We start from the raw sequence: 24,106 nt of genomic DNA, 5'->3' as shown, positions 1-24,106 counted from the left end.
CAACATCATCTATGGGAACATTTTTCATTTCACCTTACTAATTAGAATCCTGAGTTGTGGACCAATTGCTCTAGGCATTAGGCAAACTGAATAAAAAGATAGACAAAAGTCATGTAATAAAATGCAGTTTAAATTGGAGTTTATAGACAGTAGCACAGTGCAATAGTAAGGGTGTAAGACTAGTGAAGGATATTCACAGTCACTCTGGCAGACAGGTAAATGGAGAAGGAAAATGAAAATAAATGCATTATCCAAACAATAGGTGAGTCGCAGCTCCACTTGCTATTTCAGAACTTGTTCAGACTTTTTCAAAACACCTTACAAATGCAGCCTCCAAACTCCATTAATGTCTGTGCCTAGAAGTCAGACAGCTAAGCATTCTCAGATAGATGCAACTCCAAACCAAGCACAGCAAAGCTCAAAACGTTGGCAACTGTTGCTAAAAAGCATGGTATGGAAAAGTCTTCACAGCACTCTCCACTTCCAACTGTGATCAGTCTGAAAGGTTTTTTTCCTTAATGATGTGTTTGCAACATTGTTCTGGAAACTAATCTGGCAGATAGTGGTAGTAAAATTCTAGGTCTAGCAGAACCTGGCTGAGGAAAAAGATTGAAATTGCTCCTGCAGCTAGGGAATTTAGCCTGTTGCCTCTGTTGCCTGAGTTTTTATCTTTTCAGCCACGCTGAATCACAATATGAATGATGTTTCAGATATGACCCATGCTTTACTGATACCAAGTTGTTTTACTATCTAGCTCTCATAAGCACACATCTTCTCTACGGAAGAATCACCTTTTGGACAAACTGAGGGAAGAATTCTTACAGAAAAATGATTCTGTATTTATGTAGAAGTGCTTTTAAGGAAGGAAGAAAAAAAAAACATACAGAGGAAATCTGGATTGCATCTGAATCGTCTTTTGTGCTCTCATTAAGGGATTGGAATTGGCAATGGAAAAATCCCATTTTTTCTTTAAGACTAATTTGTTTAGATGGGCTTCAGCCATTCCTTCAAGTATTCTAATGCTACCAAAACAGTTTAGACCTGATCATAGCTTAACACTTTATTTACATATATTTAAGAGTCATATTTTAAAACCAAGCAACTTGCAGTGCTGGAATGCTTGCAAGCAGTAACTGTATGATAGCATTGCCTGAACGGAATGAAAGAAATATGTGAAAACATGCTAAGTAATAAAAGACATCAAGAAGTCCATCTTGCCCTGAGACCTGTAAGGGTCGCTGTCTGGACCAGTCACCAACAGTCAGAGACAAAAAGCCTATTTTGAGGCTCTTGTCATTGTCAATATGTTTTGTCAATGGTGTATTTCTAAAGGTAGCAGCCAGAAAGCTGGCATAGTTTGACACAGGAATTAATAAAATTTCTCAAGTCTATTACAAGAGAAATACTGGTCTTAAAACTCATCAGCTCTCCTGGGAAATGTTCTCTTGGGGTCAGGCTGCAGCTTGGAATTACCAGCGTGTAGTGACAGCCTGTCATTTACCAGGACCGTGTATGGCTCTCCTGCCAACTCTGAACCAAGGATATGTCTTCATCAGCTGAGCTGCTATTAAAGCCCTCAGTGAAACCCACAGACAGGTAAAAGAGGCCAATTCTAATCTTGCTCCTGCCTCTTTTACATATATGTCTCCCTTGATTTTTCCTCTGCAGAATTTTTTGTTGGTCTAAACTAAAAGCAAATCAGAGACAATGTGCTACAGTTTATAAATTCACTTCAGATATTTTAAACAGAAATTATTTGCAGATCGTCACAGTTATGTCAGAGCTGTTCTTACTGTTGCAGTTTCTTAGGGTGCAAGTTGAACAGGCTAACCTTGAATACTTTTAATTCATTTATTTTCCAGTGTCATTCCAAGTTTAATGTGTATATATCTATAGAACAAAGCGTTCTATGGAGGTGATCTCTTGATTACTGACCTTTTGAATCATTGCACATATGGGACAGAGAGCTTGGAACCACGAGTAAAATAGCTTGCCTTATATCGAGCACTTACAAAAGCCAAGGACGTTACCAGTTCTTCCTCTTCACTATGATGATTACAAGGTGAACGTAAGCCATCCTAAAGGAGAAAGTGCAGTTGTCTCAGCAGAAATTAGGGAATGTCTTGTTCCATAACCTTAAATGTTTAAATCAAGCAAACAATCATGTAGTGTCCCAAACACCCATAGCAAAGAGCATCATCACAAAAAGCCACATTTAATCAGAGTTACCTGGAGCCTGTTCCAAATCCCTTTGCTGTCCCTAGAAAAGAGATTGCCGTTAGTTTCAGTCAGTTTTGGACCATATGCAGATTTCTGTCAGGCTATGCCCTAAAGCATGAGTACAAAGAACTGGGTGGGAACTGACCCAGTTCATTTGTGAATTTGTGTTATTAGTAAGAACTCACTTTTTACCCAATTTGCAAAAAATTACTTCAGACCACTTACCTGAAAATAAGAAATGGACTTCTAATCACAGTGCTCCTACAAAAAAAGGAAAAAAGGTCAAGACTATAAGTGTGCAAGATGTCAAATTTACAAAGTTGTATTTTGTGTGTGTACACACGTGCGTGCACTCCATTAAATGTGGACATACTGTGAGAATCACAAATACTGTTGCTGTTTTACATCATAATAGGTAAGCAAAACCTAACCTAACCATCTTTGCATGAAACCCTAAGATAGCGCAGTACAAAATAATCAAACCACTCTGTGCCTCTTGCTGTAGAGGCTGGAGGGCTTGGTGCAGGATGCCTATAATGGAATAAAAAGGTGGTTTGCCTCTCTCCCTTTCTCAGTGACTGTTTAGGGAGCTTCGCTAGGTTCCTGGCTTTAGGTCCCTGAAGTTAAATGAGATTAATTCAGGCTTCTTGAGACTTTTGGCAGCGTATTCCTCTGCTTACAAACATTACACAGAGAATTCAGAAGGTAAATGTAAGCAGACAGATTAAGGCAGAGGGTGCCGGGGAAATAAAGAGATACCAGTGTTTAACACGATGGGCAGTGGCAAAGCTTACCAGCCCAACAGCCACTGTCAACACAGAGGGCCCTGGAGAGGAGCCACAACCCCCGTTTAAGGAGCTGGCAGAACTCCTTCCCTTGTATGCTGCCTCTGTATTCTTTTGCATGTATTTTCTAGATACAGCAACCTGTTACTAGATTTATTGGCAGTAGTATCTTTAAGACAAGTTAATTCAGGCTCTCTTAGCCTTGATAACACCTGCTTAAAATATGCTTCCTTCTATGAACGACAAGAGTTGAGAGATTATATTATGATAGTTCCATGACAAGTGAGTTCCAAAAAGCAACGTGGAAGGCTATTTTTCAGAAGAGCCATTAACCATCTGGCAGCCCATTTTCCACCCATTATTGTAAGCATGATAATCTGAACAGCATTCAGGAAAAAGGCAGTTCGAAGGCTTTGCTGTTTCCACAGGAAATCCATCCTGACGACTCCTTAGTCTAAGGTTTTCAAGTGGAAAACATGTTTTACATTGGTATCTCCTTCAGTGCCATAAACCCCTGCTTATTTTTCAGAGTTTCTGTACAAAGCCTTTTTTTTTTTTTTTAAATGGCACTTGGAGATTATTAATTTTGCAGATATATGGAAGACACAATGTCTAAAAAAACTAAGGGGAATCTATGACAGGGTTGTGCTTTTGTGTGTCATGCCACTGTAAGTACAGCAAGAATGCTGCTGGTGACTTACGCTGCTGTAACACTCTCTAAACCTGCACAGACACAGCAGTTAGGACTCAGTTTTCCCCAACACAGTTGGTAGAGAAGTATAAAATCACAGTCTTTACTCCTGTCCTCAGTCTCAGAACTTACCTAGAACCTCGCAGGTTAAAATATTGCTTCGGGGGGGCAAGGCTATTGTGCAGGAAAATGCTATTTTACCCGCTTGTTAGCTAAGATCTGAGATCTGAAGAGAGCTGGTGGGGCTGGTACTCCTTTTGACTTCCCCTCAGCTCCCATGCCTGTGATCACCCAAGAGAGGATGCGGTCTAGTGGTCTGCATGCCTGCATTTCCTTCCCATGGAGGGGAAGATGCGAAGGGGTGGTGGTTTGAATCACATGGGTTTTGCTCCAACATGCAGCTGGAGCACTTGCAGGGCACACATTGGACTCAGAACTGGTCTCTGGTCCACCCATTTGACTGCAGCCCAGGTGATTCATTCCACAGAAAATGACATTGCTGGAACAGAGAAAGTAACCCTCGTGCTGGGCGACCAACAAGTACAGTTGGTCTAATGCCCTTTGGGCAGAGAAGGAAGAATCTTGCTAGTTTGGCAGCAGGTAAAGGTCCCCGCCCATGTAAACTCTCATGATGTCTTTCTAAGGCTGAAAATGGGAACAATATGATGCTGTAAATTGCTGATCATAAAATAAGATGGAGACTGATGTGCAGCTACCCACTGTGTCACAAGCTACTGTCCAAATCACCGACTCGCCTTGTTGGGCCAAAGTGTCAATGGGTTTACGTGGTAGGAAAATCGAGGGAACAATCAAAGCATTTAAAAAGAAGCCAACAAATATGAAGCATTTCAGAGCAGCAGCTGATGTTCCCTCAGAGATGTAACACATGATTTCTATAATCATAAAAATATATTTAATTTTGTTTATTTAAACCAGCCTGTGTTTTGCTGTGAAAATTAATCATCTGGTGTCACACAATAGCACACTAAATGTCACACATTGAATCACATCTCCTGTGACACTGTTATGAATATTCTGGATGTACTCCACAGCTGTAGGAAGAAGTACTTCATGCCTTGCTAGCTGTAGAGCAAACACACTCTTGCAGCTTCATTTTGTATTCAGTAGCTCTACAAAACAGCAAAGGCAGCATGCAAAATGAGGAGGAATACTACTGAAGCTCAGCTGCTGATCTTTCACAACTCAACTGCAAAAACTATGAGGTCTGAAAGAAGACATTAAAGTATCAGCAGAAATTAGTAAACTACCTTAATCAAGAGAATTACACCTGGTCACTTAGTTTTTGAATAAGTTCTGTTTGCCTGAAGAAGTAACAACAGCACATAATGTTTCCTGCTGAAGACAGGGCCCCTTCTTCCCCCGGGGTGAGTCAAGGAGAAAAAAAAATTTGGTATTTCCCAACTGCTGGAATATAGCATGGAGCTGGCAGAGCAAGACAAAGTGGAGCAGCTGAAAGATGGGGTTAGTTCATGTTTGAGACTAGTTCAGTGGCCTGGCAGGTCTGCGACTGGAGTAGTCACTGTAGTAGTGACATAAAGTAGTTTAACAGCACTTCATAACCCCCCTTTAGGCCAGCAGTGGACTTGGCCTCTTTGAAGTCCTAAGATCAGGATGGATCTAAATAGTATGGGGTTTAATCTTTTTTTTTTTCTTGAAGAAAAGCTGCTGCTTATATCACCTCATCTCTGTTAAAGCAAAAATGTAAGGAACCTATGAAAAAATATAGATTTGTCTTCAGAGGGGATTTTGGATGAAAACACCTAAAACAGAGAGAAGTGCTGGATGAAGTCATTCCATTTCAAGCCAGTGGATTGCCTTTACTGGACCCTGATCGAAACTATTCTGTTGGCAGGAAAGACTGATGCATATTGATGATGCACTCCCCTTATCAGTGATTACAAACACATGCTCTGGGAAGTCCCGCCAACAGATTTGGTGTCCTACAGTACCAGAACTTGGGTGGAAAGAGTGTGTTGTGTAGAGTAAGGGGAAGGTGCATTGTCCAGCCTGATTTAAGATAGATATTTATATGTGTGCCTTGTGAATGCAAAATGCTTGTTACTCAGAAATCCCCATTTGGTGAGGCTAGCACACACACCTGGTTAGCAGCAGGTACAAATACTTAGCTGAGGGAAAAAGCAATGGAAAATCAGTCCCAAGAATGCTTAAATACCCTCAGCACTGCTGAAAGGAGAACGTCATGTAGCCCTCAGGATGCATATACTGTGATACAGCAAATGCAGTCTCTGACTTTGGCCAGAAACGCATTTTCATTACATTTAATTTCTTTTGGCAGGACATGCCAGTTTCTAGATTTAAAAGCAGGAATTGTGGACAGCTACAGTGCGTCTGTCTCCTTCCCATAAAAGAAGCACTGGAGAGAAACAAGGTTGTTTCTCCTTTCTTGTTACACAAGGCTGCCATTTTTTTTCAAATTGAAAGCAAGTGGGAGCAAATTATTTCGATTTCCTGACAGAAGCTGCATGAACAAAACACCTTTAATAAAAAGAGATGATTCTCCTCATAGTGCTTCTCTCTTCTTTTCCCCGTGATCATAGGAGGCCCTGCTTTCTGTTTTCAGCTAGAGAACATCTTTATTATCCTTGCAAACAGTGAATAACAAGACATTCATTTGAACTACTTTTTTTTTTGCTATAAGACTCAGGGAAAGAATAGGGACAAAAAAATCAGAGATGTCAGGAACAAGTTCTGCTTGTAAATACATGTTCATAGTTCTCAGTTCCTTTGGTTGCCGTGAGGACAGGTGTCTCTGAATTTTAAACAGCCAAATTATGTTTGTCATTCAACTGTATCACTTTTGCCTGCTTTCCTGCTCTTTCACTCCTTTCTTAGCATATGTAGAGCTGGGTAGTTTTTACCATCTTGGCCCAGCAATGGAGTAACACCAACCAGAAATGTAGTTCAGTAAAACGTATTGTATCATTGAAAGAAAAGCAAGAACGGATAGATCTTGGAAAGAGAGTTAGGTATGTTGTAAAGCACATTTGTACTGAAATTCTATGGGCTTCCATGAAATTTTCGTCTGTATAAGAATACTTACACTCTGCTCCCCTGCCTGTCTTTGCACGTTAGTTACTTATGTGTGTGCATGTGTGTGTAAACATGCACAAATGTGTACACACACAAATATATATGCATGTACAAATATACATGTCTGTAAATATGCATGTAAAATGGTTTGCTGGGCAGGTGGAGTTTGGTATTATTGTGTGTGCATGCACACCATTAAACATATTTCAGTATATGAATGAATCAGTATATGAATGAAACAGTACATGTGAGGCAGGAAGGTACTGGGGAGAAAGGGAGGGAAAGGTGCAAAGTGCTTCAGACAAAGGAAAGGCTGCCCAGTATAAAACAATTGAGAACTGCTGGTATTGATAATAGCAGACTGAATGAATCAAATGTATCATGAGTAGTTTTCCCATTCCACACTTAAAGACATTATGCCTATTTATCTTAAATATCTAACATATGACAACTTTGCAAAGCCAGTTTAATAAAGAAGTGCTCTAGTAACTCCTAAGTATTCCCATATTTGCAAAATCTGAGTTTCTGGAAGGCAGGGTTTTGATGGATGAAGTGAAACAATTTTTTTCAATATAATTCAGGTAATCAATGCTCCACAAAAAAGGAAGCATAACTCTTTAGCAGTTGGCAGCAGTTACATAAATAAATAGAACAATTTATGGAAATATGGTGGCATCTGCAATGATGAAAGTCAGACAGGAGAATAACCTGCTTCAGACCACACAGTGTAAAAGGAAGCTTACAAGACTGCAACAGGAAATTGTTTATCAAAATGAATTTAGAATTATTTTCATATGATTAAAATTACCTGATGAAACTTATGTTCAATAAATTAGGAAGCACTTAATGAATGTTGTATTCCATCAGGAATTATTAACAATTAACATATGAAAAGATGAAACATGAGATTCATAATAAAGATGTGGATGGAGGCAAATAAGACTGTCCTCATATCAGAGTTTTCATGTCTGGGTGGCTTCATCAAATGTCTGATCTTGTTTGTTTTGGCAGCTTTGGATAAGATGTTTCAAATTCTGAAAATCAGACAGAAATGGCATTTGGACAAGTTAAGACTGACAGAAAGCTCATTAAAATGGATGGCAGTTTGCCTATCAATTTCAATGAGCTCTAAACCATGACCTCTGTAAAAGAATGCTCGGTTCAATCTCGTGAAAAATCTGGCAGATAACTTTCTGTGGTTTTTTTCTGTATGCACGTACAAGTTTGATTCTGCTCCAGTTGAATTCAATGGCATTACTCTTAAGGGGTAAAAGGTTAAACATAAGGTTATGTGCATCTGTGGATTAGGGATGCAATACTTTTGTTCAATACAAAAACTCATGTTTTAAGGTGAAAGGGGAAATATAATTCATCTTGGTGAGACATATAATGGGAGAAATCATTACTGCACATCAATCAACAGGAGTGCTGCATGCCACCAACTTCACTTGGGATGTGATTTTTTTTTCTCTTTCAACACCCACAGATAAGTTGCCAAATGTAATTACATCCATTATTTTTTTAAAAGAAACTTTTGAGAAAAAAATCTCAAAACATTACTTGTACTTGATCTTTCTTTAGTGTCAGAAAAAAATCTACTTAATCCGGAAACTGTTGACCTACATTTTATTAGAAAAGTCAGATTTGCTACTGAAATAAGTCTCTCCTAAACCAAATAAAAATGCCATTCTTCATTCCATAAACATCTCTTTTTATGGCTTGATCCAAAGACCATAAAATCAATGGAAAGACTTAATCTTCAGTGCCAGATACTGTCATTATGACTTGCAAGCCTATTGTTTTTCCAGGAGAGAGGACCAAGTTTCAGTACCTGTTGCTTGGTTACAACCCGTCCAGCCCTCTTGGAATTCATGGGTTTATAACACCTTAGAAAACCAGGCATATATAGTTTTCACTTCAATTATTTATGAGCTAGTTGTTGATTCCTTTTTGTCTGGTTACCCTGATGAAATGTTCACTAACTCTGCTCTTCTATCCAAGGCTTTATTCTGCTGTATTTGGCTTTTTCTCTGTGAATGCTCTCCAAGTGGGAATCAGATAGTTTACTGGAATCCTGAATAGGCAAGACAAAAAGAAATTTGTTGCCTAGGTAACTCAGCAAAATAACCAGTTAGTTCATGCAAGTGTGCCTGCTTATCTGCTGAAGCACAGATGAGCATATATACGTTTAATATTGTGTTCCTTTTCTAGTGCTTCCTATGTGTATCCATGCAGATTATACTAATTAAATATTCAAAGAAATTCTCTCTCCCTAACTGATTCATCCAACACGAATGCCATGGATTCCTGGATATAATCAAACCAGGTAAGATCAATATAGGAATTAACTTTCTGCTGTCACTATAATGTCATTAAGTTTTTAGATCTGATTTTACTCGTGGCATCAACGTAACGGTTTGATATCACCAATAAGTATCAAGCTAACACTAAGTAAAGTAAGAATTTTACATGAAGAACATGAAATTACATCCACAAACTGATTTTTACAAGCTGCTGTATCTGTGAATGAGAAAAATGTTATAATAGAGAAGTGTCATTTAAGTATTCTTTAACGTTGATTAACATCATGTCAGATCAGAAAAGCTCAACCCTTTCAATGCATAGACTTTAAAGCCAGATTGTTCATCTAGTCAGATCTTAACGAAGCCCGTCTCTGTGCTGACAACAGAATTTTTGCTGTTGACTATCACAGCGCCAGGATTTCATGGTCTTAGCATTTCAGTTACTTCTGTATAAAAGAGGGAGGGATAATATTATTTCCTTTCTCCTATTATTTTTCTCACTGCTCTGTTCAATTAGACTACAAACTTTCTGGAGCAAACTGTATTTTACTGGCTTTCTGTGGTGCCCTGAACAACAGGGCCTCTTATGGCCTACAGCAGTCATAATAATTCAAATTGTTTCCGTCATTAATCAGATCTCAGGATGAGATGTATCCTGCCCAGTTCATACATATTTCAGGATTGCCCCAGCTGTATCTGTAGGATATGCAGGGAAGCATCCGATCAATTGAATGTAGATGGGAGAGACACATGGTTGAGACTGATGCCAACCCTGTATTTGCCCTGCTCAACCATTTCAAAGACAAAATTACTGGTCAAAATTGGATGAAGCGGGAAAAACTATTCCTTTCTTGCAGAGATGGGACATGCTGCTGAATTTCTTGGCAAGTTGTAAAGATCTGAAAAATAGTGTTTATAATGGAAGGGCTGACTCCATGTTAAATATGTCATTTCACTGGAACAGCACATAGACAATTTTTCACATGCATTTGCCATAGGAGATCTGAAGCCCATTAGGCTGTGATGTGGACTGATTCCTTTCAGTTTATATATAGAGGAAAAAAGGTAAGTAAGGGGGGCCCAAATTACAGTCTTGTCTAATTTAGAAAGATTTTTTCTTAGCAGATAGATAGAGAAAAGATGAAACTGATGAAACTCTTAATACCTTGTCCTCAGCCCACCCTGTAGTAAACTCAGTTCATACCACCTAAAGTTTTAGTGAAACCTATGTGGAATGATTACTTTGTTAAATTTCAGATAACGATCTGACAATTCAACATTTGGAACCACAAAGTACCTTTGCATAGGACCTGAAATTTTCTGATAAACTTTATGCTCCAGTACTTTACTGGCACAGTGAAGTTTGCCAGCAGAATTTCTAAGAGAATGTTTTAGAGACTTCAGTCACTGTTGGGGAAAGCACATGCCTTTATATACAGAAAGATTTTATAATGATCAGCCTTTATAATAACCAAGAAAAAGAGAAAAGAGAAATCTGAAGGAAAGAGAGGATAGGGAATAATTTTTCTGTGAAGAAATTGAAAGGTAGGAAGGCTGAACCACAGAGATTTGTGACTATATGGTATTTCCAGTTGAATATCCCTGGGCAGAGGGGTTTACTGTGTACTTTTTTCCACATTGATCTTAATCTATTTATCCCCTCTTCTTTCAGTATGGAGTCTAGGAGCACAAGTGAAGAAGAAACTATGTCTGTAATGTGGGAGATGCTGATCAATAGGGCATGATTGACTGCTCTGTTATAACCTCACACAGCAAAGCACTGAAACTTGGTTCCCATAACTACTGTTAGAGTTTAAAAGCCATCTGTAAACTTCAGCAGGGACTAGCCAATGCCCGTAATAATATTGGGCTGCTGCAATTCCGTCAGTGGCACACTGCCAGTGTCTAGACTTTGTCTGAGTCAAACAAACAAACGTTATATCAAACACAGTTTGAAGTGAAGAGCTTCACTAGACTTATTCTCAGAACCTATAGCTTTAATGTTTTAAGAAAAATATAATATAATATAAAAATAGACACAAAACTGACCTGTCAGTTCCCACCAAGAGAAGAGTCTCTTGTTTTCACTCTCAGATGCAAACTTCAAGAAGGAAGCCTGGAAGATTGTTTAGAAAATGGCTGAACACGTTCAGCTGAGGCAAGGACATTCAACAGAGTGAAGAGATGCTCATGAAGAACTTTCATGAATGCTACATAAAATGTGAGACTCTTTAAGCATCAATTTTCTTTTCATCTGAAATTCTCAGATTAATTAATAAGACATTTAATAATGAAGCAGTGGATCTTTTAAGCAAAGACAAAGTAAACTTCAAGTGGGAAAAATGTGAAAACAATTCAGAAAAGAAGAGTTCCTGGAGTAAGCACACCAGAGATTCATCTGAATGATCACGTATCTTGCTACAGATATCACCAACCTATCTTTAGCCACCTCCTGGAAAGACGGTTCATTGATACCGGCTCGATCAGCGCAGGAATTTGTTTGATGTGCTTAAGAGATCGGTAACAATACCTCCTAATGTGACTGCGTTGCGAGGTGATAGTGTTTCCTTGGAGACAGCGAATCCATACAGCCCCAGCCAGGATCCTTGCAGGTTACCTCTCTCCAGAGGATGTAGAACTACCTCTCTGTGCAGGGGCAAAGATGGGAAGATAAGCTTTGACTGTAGACAAATAGCCTTATGCAAGATGTGAGGATTTTATGCAACAGCAAGACATGTCTGAAAGGTAGGAGGGTGAAAGAAGAGAAGTAGCTGTAGTCATTGCACAGCTGGCTTGACATGCTTTGACAACAAAGATAGTGTTACAGGATTGGATATCTTTTTAAAATGTACCAACCTGTATTGCTGATGGAGATCGTTGTGCAGTGAAAACAGGAAGAAAAATGTGGTTTTTCTGGTGTCATTGGCTGATTACTGAAAAACAAAAAGGTGTCTCAACAAAGTGTGTAACTTCTTGTAAAAATGTGTGAAAGACACATTGATTGAGATGTGGAATTTGTATCTTGCACATCAGATCCATGAAGAGTTGCATGGAATGTTAGTTAATATGCTAGGAATGCATAATTATCACGATGAGACCTAATGATGTAATTATGTCTTTTTGGGGCGCAATTTTATGATGCATAAAGCAAGATAATTGATGATACAGCTAACAGCAAGGATGTTTTGTAACCGTAACTTACAGGTGTGTTTGTCACTAAATTATGCTCAAGAGAACTGCTTTAAAATGTTGCATAATGTCTCATAAAACTCCTATAAAAATAATTGAAAGGTAATAGAGCATGGAAACACAATGCCCAAGTCCTCTACTATTCTAAGTCCAGAGAGTTCTCATAATAAATGTTTGCATACAAGCAGCACCTGCTACATAACAGTAAATTGTGTGCCTTTTGAAGAAAGCACAGCCTGAATTCTGAGTTTCCTGTCTTTTAAATACCTTTACAAATTGCATTTGTAAGTTAACCCTGCAGTTCATTTCTGTTGATCAGCCTTGACATGTGCAACTGATGGAGACAACATAAATAACTGGGTGTTTGCATCATGCAAGCAAACAGCTATTTGTGCAAGTGGTTTGGACAGATCCATAACCAGCTCTCTTAGAGCCTACACAAAAAAAAAATAATCAGCATCTTGGACCTAGATATAAAAACTCTTTGCTTTGGGAGGGTTTATCACTCTTTTCTTAGTTTATTTGGGTTTGAGGTTTTTTTCCTTTTTCTTAAAGACGATCTTAAAATTCATCAGATTTAGTTCCTTTAGAAGGGCCCGTGTTTGTCACTTCCACAGTAGCAGGACTGAAAGAGCTCAGAGCACTCTGCTGTTAAATAGCAACCTGACCACACTTCCACTGAGGTCAGCCACATGGGAGCACGAGAGCCTTGCCATCATGTATGTGCTCTGGTTTGGTGGGATGTGAAGCTATAGCAAGCACTGGAGAAATTCTGACTCTGAATACATGTACAAGGTAGTATAAATAGGCCTACTACTTGTTCCCAAATCTTTTCTCAAGGGCATTCCATATTTACAGGGAAAGCAGCCATGGTTCAGTGAAAACTAAGCCTGCTTGGGGCTGCTGATTCATGAAAAGTATCTGGGGAGAAGAGTACTGGAAGCTGGACCAGACCCCAAAACTGCTCAAAACACTGGGACAAAAACCTTTAAATTTCCCACCTGCAAGAGTTTGCTTATAACTTTATCTTTACTCCTCTTCCACCAAGCTTTCCATTTGCCATTTTCTATGAGGCAAAGCTGAACTTGCGCTATAGAGTCTAAGGTGTTTGTTTATCGAGGCTGCCCGTTGTATCGGGAGAAAGGAGTCTTTTGACTGACAGTCTTTGCTTAACAACCAAATATCTAAAATAATACACAGGAGGAATGTTTTTCACTCAGAATATCTTTCGCTTGTGTAGTTTCAGAAATAGCTCAGCTATAGCTCTTCAAAGTATTTCATGGACTTTTAATATATTCTCCCCTTAAAGTCAGCAGGACTCAAATGCACTTGCACTGCAGTTAGAAAATTTACAGCATTTTGTTGCCTATGAAAATTTTGCCAAGATGTCAGTGGGAGGAGAAGCAGACTCATTTCACGGACACATGACTGGCACTGACATCTTGATAATGTGTGACTTTTTTAACAGTGAACTCTACAGAAGTGCATGATTTTCCAAGATATGGCCTGATACCTCGTAAATCATGTTTTGAAAAATGCAGTAGCTGTTCTGTACTCATTCCTTCCAGTTTACAAAATATTTCAGCCACTTAATTCTCCACTGGGACTTCCACTGAGGAAAAAGCATAAAATATATTGGGTTAGTCATGAGTACTTTCACTTACTCACCCAGTCCATGCTACCTCTATTCAGCTCATATGCAGCACTCTAGATTTCAAGGTCCTATCCTAGCAAATAATTGCTTTGTACAATATTTTTGGTTGGTTTCTTTGATTATTTAGATGAAATGGCTATTTGATAAATTTCAATGATGCTACACAAACAGAATGATTTCCCTGAGCTTTTTTGAAGTGATCAGAAGTCGTGTGACTTCAAAGCATCCTTTAGGCACTTAAAGTGAGATCCTCCTCATCCAACTTCAGATGCCTTGAAGTTGTGTCCACTCTCAGGAAAGCCCGTGGGCTCCTCATGTAGACAGTCTGGACTGTGGGTGACTCCAGCTGAAAATAATAGGCATCGAGGCTGGGTTGAGTAAGTGGATATCTGGACATACCCACTTGTCTCCACTGACTGTAGAGGGAGCCAAGAAAATTTGCTAAGCCTGGCTTTGCAGGCTGGCAACTCCAGTTAGGTGGGAGAAATCATATTTTAACCAGATGGAGGTTTTAGATGTTTCATGTTGACTTGAGTATTCTGAAATTTTGTACATGGATTTGACATCAGTGGCAAAGCTGTAGCCATGATATGAAGAACTAGACTGGAGGGCCAGCCTCAGAAATTAGAAGTTGATCACACTCAAGATTTTTCCCCCTTACCACTTTAAGTTTCCTTTCCAATCCTCTTTTATAGGATTCTTAAAATATAGTCAAGTATCTCTTCTTAAAAGACATCATAGATACCCCCCACGCACCCCAAGAAGAGAGAGAATGGAGGAATACTGTTGCCACAGAGTGTTTCCATTAGTGAAATTAATTCCTCTCTCATAAGAATTTAGGTCTGTGATTTATGATAACCACTAGTTTCTCACTGCAGGCAAAGTGAGAGGAAATGACTCAGCCTGGACAGACATCATGAATCTAATGTTTTTTCCCCCTAATGCTTGACATAATCTAGTGTGCTGCTCCCAGAGGTGTCATTGGAGATTCATATCCAGCCAAAGGGCCTCGCAATCAAGGCAGAAAATTTTGTTACTTTCATGTATTGTGTGATCTGTAATTGTTTGGAATTGCATCCTGCCTCATTCATTGCCATTTCTTTTGTATCAATTTTGCAGCAAAATAGTAAGGAAAACAAAGCAAGGGAGAGAAAAGTGGTGTTGCACTTGCTCCTTCAGAAAAATTTTCCATGACATAATGTTAGGGTCCAGCTGGTGCTTATTAAACTCAGGCAGTTTTGAGATGAAAAATGCTTCCTTCTGTCACTCTTTCCAATAGAAATCTCAGTACCCACCTGATTGGAGAGGTCTTTATCACATATTGATTCTGGAACTTTATGTTGTATTTTCTATCATCGATACAGGATTTTGTGAGTGGGCTTCTGCTAAAAGATCAGAACAGATATCAAATGGTTCAGCTAAAATGTTTTATCCCACATCTCAAGGGACTAGGAGTGTATATTCATGTCTTAGCAGAGGAGGTAGTATCTTGCTGAGAGGAAGGTAGGTTTTGAAAAGTCTTGCAGTTATAAATAGTCATTTGAATACATCCTAACAAATTGCTGCCAAAACTGAAAATAACAATCAGGTCTTTTTCTTAAATTTCAAAGAATTTCTACATATTTCTCTGGCATGACCTCATTTAACATACAAGGAAGCAGAAGCAAAACAAATAGCAAGATAGAGCTAAGCAAGAGTTCCCAACACTTTTTTTTTTTTATATTGATGAAATGTAAATCCTCTTTTCACAGGGTTGCTATGTGTGTGAATGCCTGCTGATCTGTAGCAGCACACACACATGAAAATGGTCTGTTTACCTCAAGATGACCTCTAAAATGCCTAAGTAAATAGCTGTTATTTTCAGAAATGCTGAGTTTGCTCACCTTCCTTTAAGTCACCTACGGTTTATTGTGGGTGGTTTGATCCCATTAAAAAAAACCATAAAGTGTGAAGGGAGGAGTAGTTCCGTATGTCAGCACTGTTATGTGCAGTCTGCATGCACATAACATCCTGCAAAAGCTAGGAAAGATGTAATACTGCGTTCTGATGATGTTTAAAAAAGGCAAAACAATCTTAGTAAGGTCAACAGAATACGTCTCTTCATGATTATTTGCCAATAACCTGTAATCGTAAGTTTTAACTGATGTTCTATTTAGCATGTCAGTTACACTTAATATGAAACTTTCATTACCATCCTCACTAGACCATTTTAAATCTGCATTTTTATTCTCCATTTCAGCTCCTGACTGTAATTGTTTTAATGATGCTTACTGACAGCTGATACTTTCTGGCAAGCTCTCACCGAGCTTGTAGAGTAAAGTCAAATTATAGTGTTGTATGCACACACTAAGTTAAAATTATTTTTTTGAAGTATTCCATGCTAAATTTCTAAATTGCAGCTGCCAGTCTGCAAATTATTCAATCTCTCTAAAGCACAATTGGAGAAATTGCATCATTTAGGGTATATAAAATGTACTTTTGAAAGTGTTCTTAGTCAATGAACTAGCAAAGCATATGACTTCAAGACTCTATCAAACAAAGGTCAACTCTTTTCTGGAACCTTGATATTGTACTGAAATATACTCAAGGGATTAAAATAAAAATGCAGTTGAGGTATCTTTTCATACAGCCTGGATCCATAAAAGCAGGCTATACAGGATAGAAGGGGATATATCACGGTATTGAACACGTTCAGTTCTTCATTTTCTCCAAGACAGAGTTTTTCTAACAAACTGCTAGTAAGTTCCTCTTTGTGATGTCTGAATATATCTGTGAAAGCCTTGTACATGGAAGTAGTAAAGGGTACTTAGGTGAGAGGTGCCATTTAGAGCCTGGAGGGGATTGCCCTACCTATGGTTTGACCTCAGGATCATGTGGCTATTGTCGGGTGGTAAGTCATATCCTTGCTCCTCTGTATTTTCTGTTATTATAAAATAGTTTACGTTTCTCTGAACAGAATCCACTAGTTGTTTAACATCTCCTCTCTAGTTCCTCAGGTCTGACTACAAGCAATCAAAAATTCTGTAAATGCTGTTCATCCTGCTGCTCCATCCTAAAAGATTCACACGCTATTCCAGCAGTTTTATCACAAAACAGAGGCTTCATCAAGCAGAACTGTGATTCTGGGCTACCTTCACCAGTAAGTGGCTTACCAGTCTGATTACAAGTTTATAGAAGAGAGACACCGACAAGGAGTAACTAAGGCTGAAATCTCTTCCTCAGCTTTGAAGCTGATTACGTTTTGCCTCCTTGTATCTTCCAAAGCTGGATCAGATGATTGTAAATAAGATTATATGATGTGGTGTCAGAGGCAAGGGATTTGACTCAGTGGCCCAGGAAACCTTTGAGCACTATGCACAGAACTGGATGCAATGGGCAAGTATATCATAAATCCTGAAGAGGCTGTGTACATTTGCTATAAAATGTCATAACCAGGAGTGCTCTGAAAGGTAACAATACAGATATTTTGTGAGAATATGTCTCACCAATATTCGAATTCGTAGAAGTAAACCAGAAGGGGCTGCGGTAAACTCCACCTAAACTGTGACACCTGTGTCCCCACAGCATTTACCAACTTCTGGATGTGTGTATAGCTTGGCTCTAACTGGAGGGGATGAGTCAGAGGTGCATGCTCCATCTCTCCCCCCGCCCCTCAACTCCACCATCATGGTTTCCACTGACAGAAATGCTGGAATTTCAAGCAAATAACCAAGCTGCTTTGCACCGAGAAGTTCCCCCACTGTAGGCAATCGTGGCGCTGTGTCTGTTCGGCATGACACAAATCACACCTACTCCACACACTACAGGCAGAGTTAGAGACTGTTCTTTGCCCCCTCCTGGGAGGCTTATGCCCTGGAAATTATAGAATTTGTTTTAGTGGAAAAGTAAAAAGGGCAGAAACCTCATATTCTTGACTGCAGCAGCAGATTTTCTATATTTAGATTTAGTGCCTCAGTTGCATTCAGGGTACGTTGTATGTAAGTTTGTCCAGAAATGTCTTTACATGCAAATGCATACACAAATGCATGCCATTCTGTCTTCACTTCTATACATCATTTTGCTATTCGCCAGATGGTATTAAGGCAGAAGACATCCTAAACATGTATGAATATTGTTTCTACTGTAATAAGGCCAGAAAGATGAGAAAATACAATGCCAGAAACTGAAAAGCCTTAACTGATTCTTATATATTTATTTCACTTTTTTGAAGCTTCCTTCTGATACCTTAAAGTATTTCGGCTGGTGTGACATAGAGGACCATGATGTTCGAGGAAATCAGCTTCATTGTCCCCGAGTGAGAGAAGGTAAAGATCAGAGACATATTCACGTTTAAGCCTTGGATTTATTTACTGAAACAGTATGTCCTTAAATGTTATGAGATTAAACCATGAAGTTTGTCATTGTTTTGAAAAGGGGCAGGATTTCATCCCGTATTGTACATGTGTACTTTTCTTAATCACTAGGAAAATACCCTTTGTAATTTTGAAAATAAAAGCCAGAACTGTAATTTGAAAATTTTTAATATTAATATGGTGTTGATTACTTCTCTCAAAAGTTCGTTAACTTTCAAATATTGCTCAGAATGTAATAGCCATATGCCAAACAAGAAGACAAGAGTGAAATCCAGACCTGCATACAGTAGCACATTGGCTCAATTACGATCTATAGACATACTCAAGAATGAGGAATGAAAGGTGGATTTTAATATCTGGTGTTTTCAGATTTGGGACTAAACAGTGGAAAAATTCAATGCTGTCCTTGCTTTAGTTAGGAGTTTGAAGATATGCATAGTTTTAAGCGTTTAATTGACTTTAAGTCTTCGGCATGTGCCATTTTTAATATGTATGAGGTTTTGAGTATGACTATTAATCCCAGTTGCAGTTGCCAGTGGACCTGAAGTTACAAACATATGCTTTCCTTAGGACAATGAAAGGATAAGTACATAACCGTTATATAAACACATAGCATGTGAAAGAATATATAGAAACAGTATTTTAGAACTCAGATGCTTATGCTCAACCATTTAGAAACAGCTTTTATTCTGAGGTGTAGAAGAAATGTCACTTACTAACCATGTACCAAATCATCACAACCTTAGATTGCTTGCTGAATTATGAGCCCAAAAATAGTAGAAAAATCTTCACATTAATTTACTTCTTTGAAGTCTGGAAACCTATGCACCTATAGTATTATATATATTTCTTCATTTCAGATATCTTCCCACCCATATATATAATCTTTCAGCAAGTAACTAACTGCCAGTTCCATATCACATCCACTATTGCAAATCTTTTTTTCTGAGCAGGACCTTCAGAAGAAGAGCTATTTTTCAGAGGAGAAGAACATACTTTGAAAAAAAGGAAACAAGTAACTGACACAGAGAAGTGGCAAAAGAAACTGCAAGAGAACTGGGAAAACTGTGCTGTAAAGCTTTCTCATTAACTCTTTGTACTGTAGTAGTAAATAAGCCAAATAATAATGTGCTGGCTGCCCCTTGCAGTTAGCAGTTTTAAAGCTCAGGTTGACACCATGACATCATAAACCAGAAGGTTTTTACAGGCTGGAAGAAACACTGGAATATATTGTAATTTGTGTTCTGACCCTGTGCAAAGAGTAACCTCCTGTGTTGTGACAGGGCTTCATTTGAGCTGGAGCATAAAAGAACTAGTGACGTTCTTTGCCTGCTTAGTGCCTGATGATAAATGAATGGTTAGAGAATGGAGTAATTTAATTTCAGCTTTTTCACTCTCCCCTCATACCAGCCTGAGCAGTTCTTTTGGCTGGAGGTGTACATTATTGCTGGCTCTGATCAGCAGTAAGTTATAATCTCCCTACGATCAGATAGTAACTGCATCTAACACTAAGATCAGTGCTCTGGATCATGCCTCTCCCTGTGCATGAACACAGGAACATCAATATCTGGCTGCTGCACAGCACTTTTTCCAGATTAATTTAGAGGCCAGACCCATAAGCCACCATCACTTAGTCCTGCTTTCTCCACCCAGGGCACACACACAAGCATACCCACTCTGAGAGGAAGGAGGGGATGGACAGTAGGATTCACATGCTTAAGAGATGGTTTCTTCTTTGCTTTCAAGGAGTTATGCAGTGCATCACTGTGATTCTAAGGTGAATTTGGCAATTGGCACCAAAAATTGGTTGAAGAGCGGCATAATAAAACAGATTCATCTTTTAACTAATTCTGTCTTTGAAAAGATTTAATTATATAGCTATCAGAAAGCAAGAAAAAAAAGTGATTTCTTTTTCCCTTCCCAGGAGTTGAACCTTTCATTTCAGGACCTGGGTGACCTGTACCAGGTGGAAAACTTCAAAAGAATCCTCCAAAGATTAATTCGGGTGGAAAAACTTTGGTTGGTGGACAATTCTTTGACAGACCTAAGTGCCATAAGGTTGCCAAGGTAGACAAAATGTCCTGATTTTATTTTTATGCAATATCATAGAAATCAAAAATATTATTTACCTAAGTAATAGCTGGACCACACTCCAGATATGATATTTTTTTAAAAATATGATATTTTAGGGGGTGTTTTATTGAGAATCCATCTATATATTGCTATTCTGAGTTCATGTCTTCTCTAAATTGAAAATACTCAGCCAGGAGGTCAGATAATGTCCCTATATTCCTGGTGGATAATTAATGAATCTCATCAAGTTCAGTGATATTTGTGCTGAATGGGAAAGTTGTTGAACACTGAAGGAATGTGTGTGAAGAGATGGTGGAACATGACCCAAGCAGAGAGGAGAGGTGTGACCGTTACAACTGTATTTCTACAGCGCATCTATTGCTACTATGTTGTCGTGTGTCTAGGTATATGGAAAGCTCTATTATTGAGAAAAACAATAGCGATGTATCCATTGTACGATATAAAGAAAGGTCAAGAAAGTGTAGGGAATTGATCTTGCAGGATCTGGTTAGGCAAAAATAATACAAGTGTAGAACTAGTGTGAAAACAGATCTCAAAGAATCAAATTTAAGCCCTAAGATGCCATGACTTTGGCTAGGTGAAGAGCCATCCCTGTGTTGGCCTACAGGTGTATACTATCACGGATGTGATCAGTGATGTCATATGCTTTGTACTTTACAGATGCAGAGAACTAAATGTCAATAAAAACCACTTTACATCCTTCAAACAGCTGCCAAAGATACCTCAGATTCAGCACTTATCACTCGCTGAAAATAACATCATGACACTAAGTGGAATATCAGACTTTAGACACACTCCACTTGAATCCCTTATACTCAAAAGGAATCCCTGTGAATTTCAAGAAGGATACAGACAACTGTAAGTCTTACCATCTCATAACCAACATAAGATGAACAATACAAAGAGATGATTGTGAGCGAGTTCAAAAGGAATAGGATCTGAAATACAACAAGCTTTCCCGAGCAATCTTTTTATTTTCCTGTAGTCTCAACTATCATAAATGTTCCAGGAGCATGCGCTGGTGAGCCAGTATCTGAGAACAGCCACAAAGTATTCAGAAAGTGCCTAGGAGGCTTTCTGATCACATAACTGGCAGTTCTTGAGCTGAACTAAGTCCATGGATCAAGTTTAGAGACAGTGAGTAGGGCGGATAAATTCAATTCCCTTTTATTAATAGAAACTACCTATTACTCAAACTCTCTTCAGTCTCATTGCGTCCCTCGTGTATTCTGAAAGGAGTGTAAATTGCATTACATGCCAGAGATGGAATCAGAAGGGTATATTGAAAGATGGGAGCTAAAACAAGAGAAAACTAAGTTACCTTCATTTGATTTTTCTGGATTTTCTCTTCTCTCTGTGGCAGCACTGTGGAAGTTGCACTGCCTTGAACACCCCACTCAGTGTAGTTGTATGTTGCAGTCAGTACAGTGTAGTGTAGACTTAACAGAGCTGTATCAGACACTGGAAATAAAAATTCAAATAAAAATAGAGAATTCAGGGGCGGATAGTTTGTTCTAAGTCTCCTGAATGTTTTGACACTCATCCCTCTATTCTGTTCTTCCCGGGTTGCTTTGACTCCAAAACCCTTGTGCACAGGTCAGAAAAGAGGAACGAAGCGTGTTCCTTCTGAACTCTTCAGAAATCTGTGTGGTTTTCCCCACTACAAACACAGAGTCATGTCAGCCATCTACAGAAGGCATTGTTGATATTTTTGAGATAAACCTTACAGCATGTGTCTAAGAAGTCATCTCTTCCTGTGAGGGGAAAAAAAGAGGAGAAGTTTAAAAGAAAGTGGTTAATGAAAACCTTTCTGAGTTTCCCATAGGCTTTTTCCTTCAGTCTAGTAGGCATCCGTTTGACAGTGGGATGGTGATGCTTGTGCTTTCTAAAGGTAAATAGGCAGATATCAAAGTGAATGTTAAAAAGTAAATTTAAAATAATGGATTTCACATTTTATTTACATATCAAAAGGTTCAGGAAAAGAAAAGCTAAAAAGCACTTTATAACAATTACTAATTAGGTTTCTGCTTCTAATCTTACCAGTTCTTAAGGCAATTAAATATTGATAACTGGTACTACTTTCACTGCCAATGTTGGAAGACAGAATGAATCATTTTCAAGCATAGATAAAGCCCTGAGTTACATGCTGAGATTGAGCACTGGAGTCCGTGCTCACCTGAAAAGGCACAGGAGCAAACACCACAGCATGTGGTTTAGCACCCTCTGTGATGCCTATGGGGGGCTACAACTCCATCAAACTCTTCTGAAGAAGAAAACAGCAGTCTTCATAGCTGAGGTTACAGATACTGATGTGCTGTTTAAAGGGGACAGTATATGAGAAGGATATAATTTCGGTTTGGCATCATGGCCACAAAACAGGGACTTCTTTTCTTTGGGAGAAATAGAAGTGCAAAAAGGTTTGCAAAAAGAGCCCTGTTTCTCTGTCACAGAGGAACAGAAGCTGAGTTGCAATCTGAATTTTTGCTTTTCAGCAGTCTAGGAAATTTGATGTGGGCTAACACTGTGTCCTCTCTTTTGCATTAGACAAGTGTTTTGGTTCTACTCTATTAACATGTAGGTACTTGCAGTGCTTTACTGAGTCTAATGTTATAGAACTTGTACAACAGAATGAACCTGAAAAATTTTAATTAGATCTCTACCAGATAAATTCTGCAACAAATGACAAATCAAGATTTCCAACAATACAAATCTATTTTGGACATATTTGAATCCATTATTTGGTTTTTATCAGTGTTTATTTTGTTCTTAACATTTTCCAAGAGTATATCTCTCAATTTCTGTTTTTCTTTTGTCTCTCTTTAAGTGTATTCTCCAGTTTGCCAAATCTGAAAATGCTGGATGGTATCCCAAAACTGCCAGAGGACTGTTCACCCCCAGATATCAGCTTTTTTTTCAAAATGTGTACTATACTCTAGCACTGTATTTTTGTAGGATTGGAACTGTGCTACAATCACCTCACTTAAAAGATACAGCAAATCCTATGTATGGAAGTATTTTTTTTCTGATCAAAGAGATATTGAAGCAGAAGTATAATTTTTTTAATGTGTTTGTGATACCACAGACTTCAAGTAAGTATGGATAAATGACATGTAAATAGACCTAATGTGTATGCTGAGTGTCATGAGTTTGGTATATTAAAAATATTGGGTGATTTTCTTGTCTAGGAACTCTATGTAGATAACAACTCACAATTATTGACTCCCACTGCATGTCCAAGTTCAGACCACATACATGTCCATTGTGGGAAATGATATGGGGATTAACATCCAGGCTGCGAAGAAAAGTGAAAAAAATCCACCAAACAACCTGAATAAAAGAACAGGCCATGCAGTTTCCTTCTTTATGTCCCACCAAAGTCCTAGTGCTCTTTAAGGCACTTTTGTAGATGGGAAAGGCAGAGCCACCCCAATCATTTTGCCCCTTAGAAACAAAAAAATAATGCAAAAAGTCCTTGCTGGGAAGTTTGGTATGGCTAGAGAGCACTGGGGAGGTAAATCATGAAAAAGGAAAGAAGTCTTTTGACTCGTTGCTGGTGGTGTTTAGGAATGTCTTGTTGCTTAATAGAGGTTCCTCAAACCAAAGCCACAATGAAGGTAAAGAGCTGTGGAAGCTGAAAAGGGATTTGTAAGTGTTCCCCAGGATATCTGAATGCAATTAGCTTTGAGAGGTATCTGTCCTTGTCTTTGATTCATTTGCTGTTCAATTTTAGCTTTTTTTTCCGGGCA

General features: G+C 38.6%; 1 protein-coding gene across 1 annotated transcript; it reads left to right on the top strand.

Annotated features, from left to right (window-relative positions):
• The first annotated feature begins 11,676 nt into the window (after positions 1-11,676).
• On the top strand, positions 11,677-23,398 carry LOC104643074 (uncharacterized). The gene is made up of 7 exons (XM_075761615.1): positions 11,677-11,816; positions 16,903-17,053; positions 18,125-18,218; positions 19,220-19,338; positions 20,191-20,333; positions 21,021-21,218; positions 23,185-23,398. Exons 1-7 carry the CDS (start codon positions 11,791-11,793, stop codon positions 23,294-23,296), a joined length of 843 nt encoding a protein of 280 aa, XP_075617730.1. The 5' UTR covers positions 11,677-11,790; the 3' UTR covers positions 23,297-23,398.
• Positions 23,399-24,106: the final 708 nt, after the last annotated feature.

The sequence above is a fragment of the Balearica regulorum genome, chromosome 9 (assembly GCF_011004875.1).
Source record: "Balearica regulorum gibbericeps isolate bBalReg1 chromosome 9, bBalReg1.pri, whole genome shotgun sequence".
NCBI classification, from domain to species: domain Eukaryota; kingdom Metazoa; phylum Chordata; class Aves; order Gruiformes; family Gruidae; genus Balearica; species Balearica regulorum.
Note: the sequence above shows the minus strand (reverse complement) of the source record. Positions and strands in the feature narration are given on the sequence as shown.

Coding starts and splice junctions, on each gene's coding strand:
- LOC104643074 (XM_075761615.1), top strand. CDS start 11,791: ATGCAACAGCAAGACATGTCTGAAAG. Junction 18,219..19,219: donor TTGTCCCCGAGTGAGAGAAG/GTAAAGATCAGA, acceptor TTTTCTGAGCAG/GACCTTCAGAAGAAGAGCTA. Junction 20,334..21,020: donor AGTGCCATAAGGTTGCCAAG/GTAGACAAAATG, acceptor TGTACTTTACAG/ATGCAGAGAACTAAATGTCA.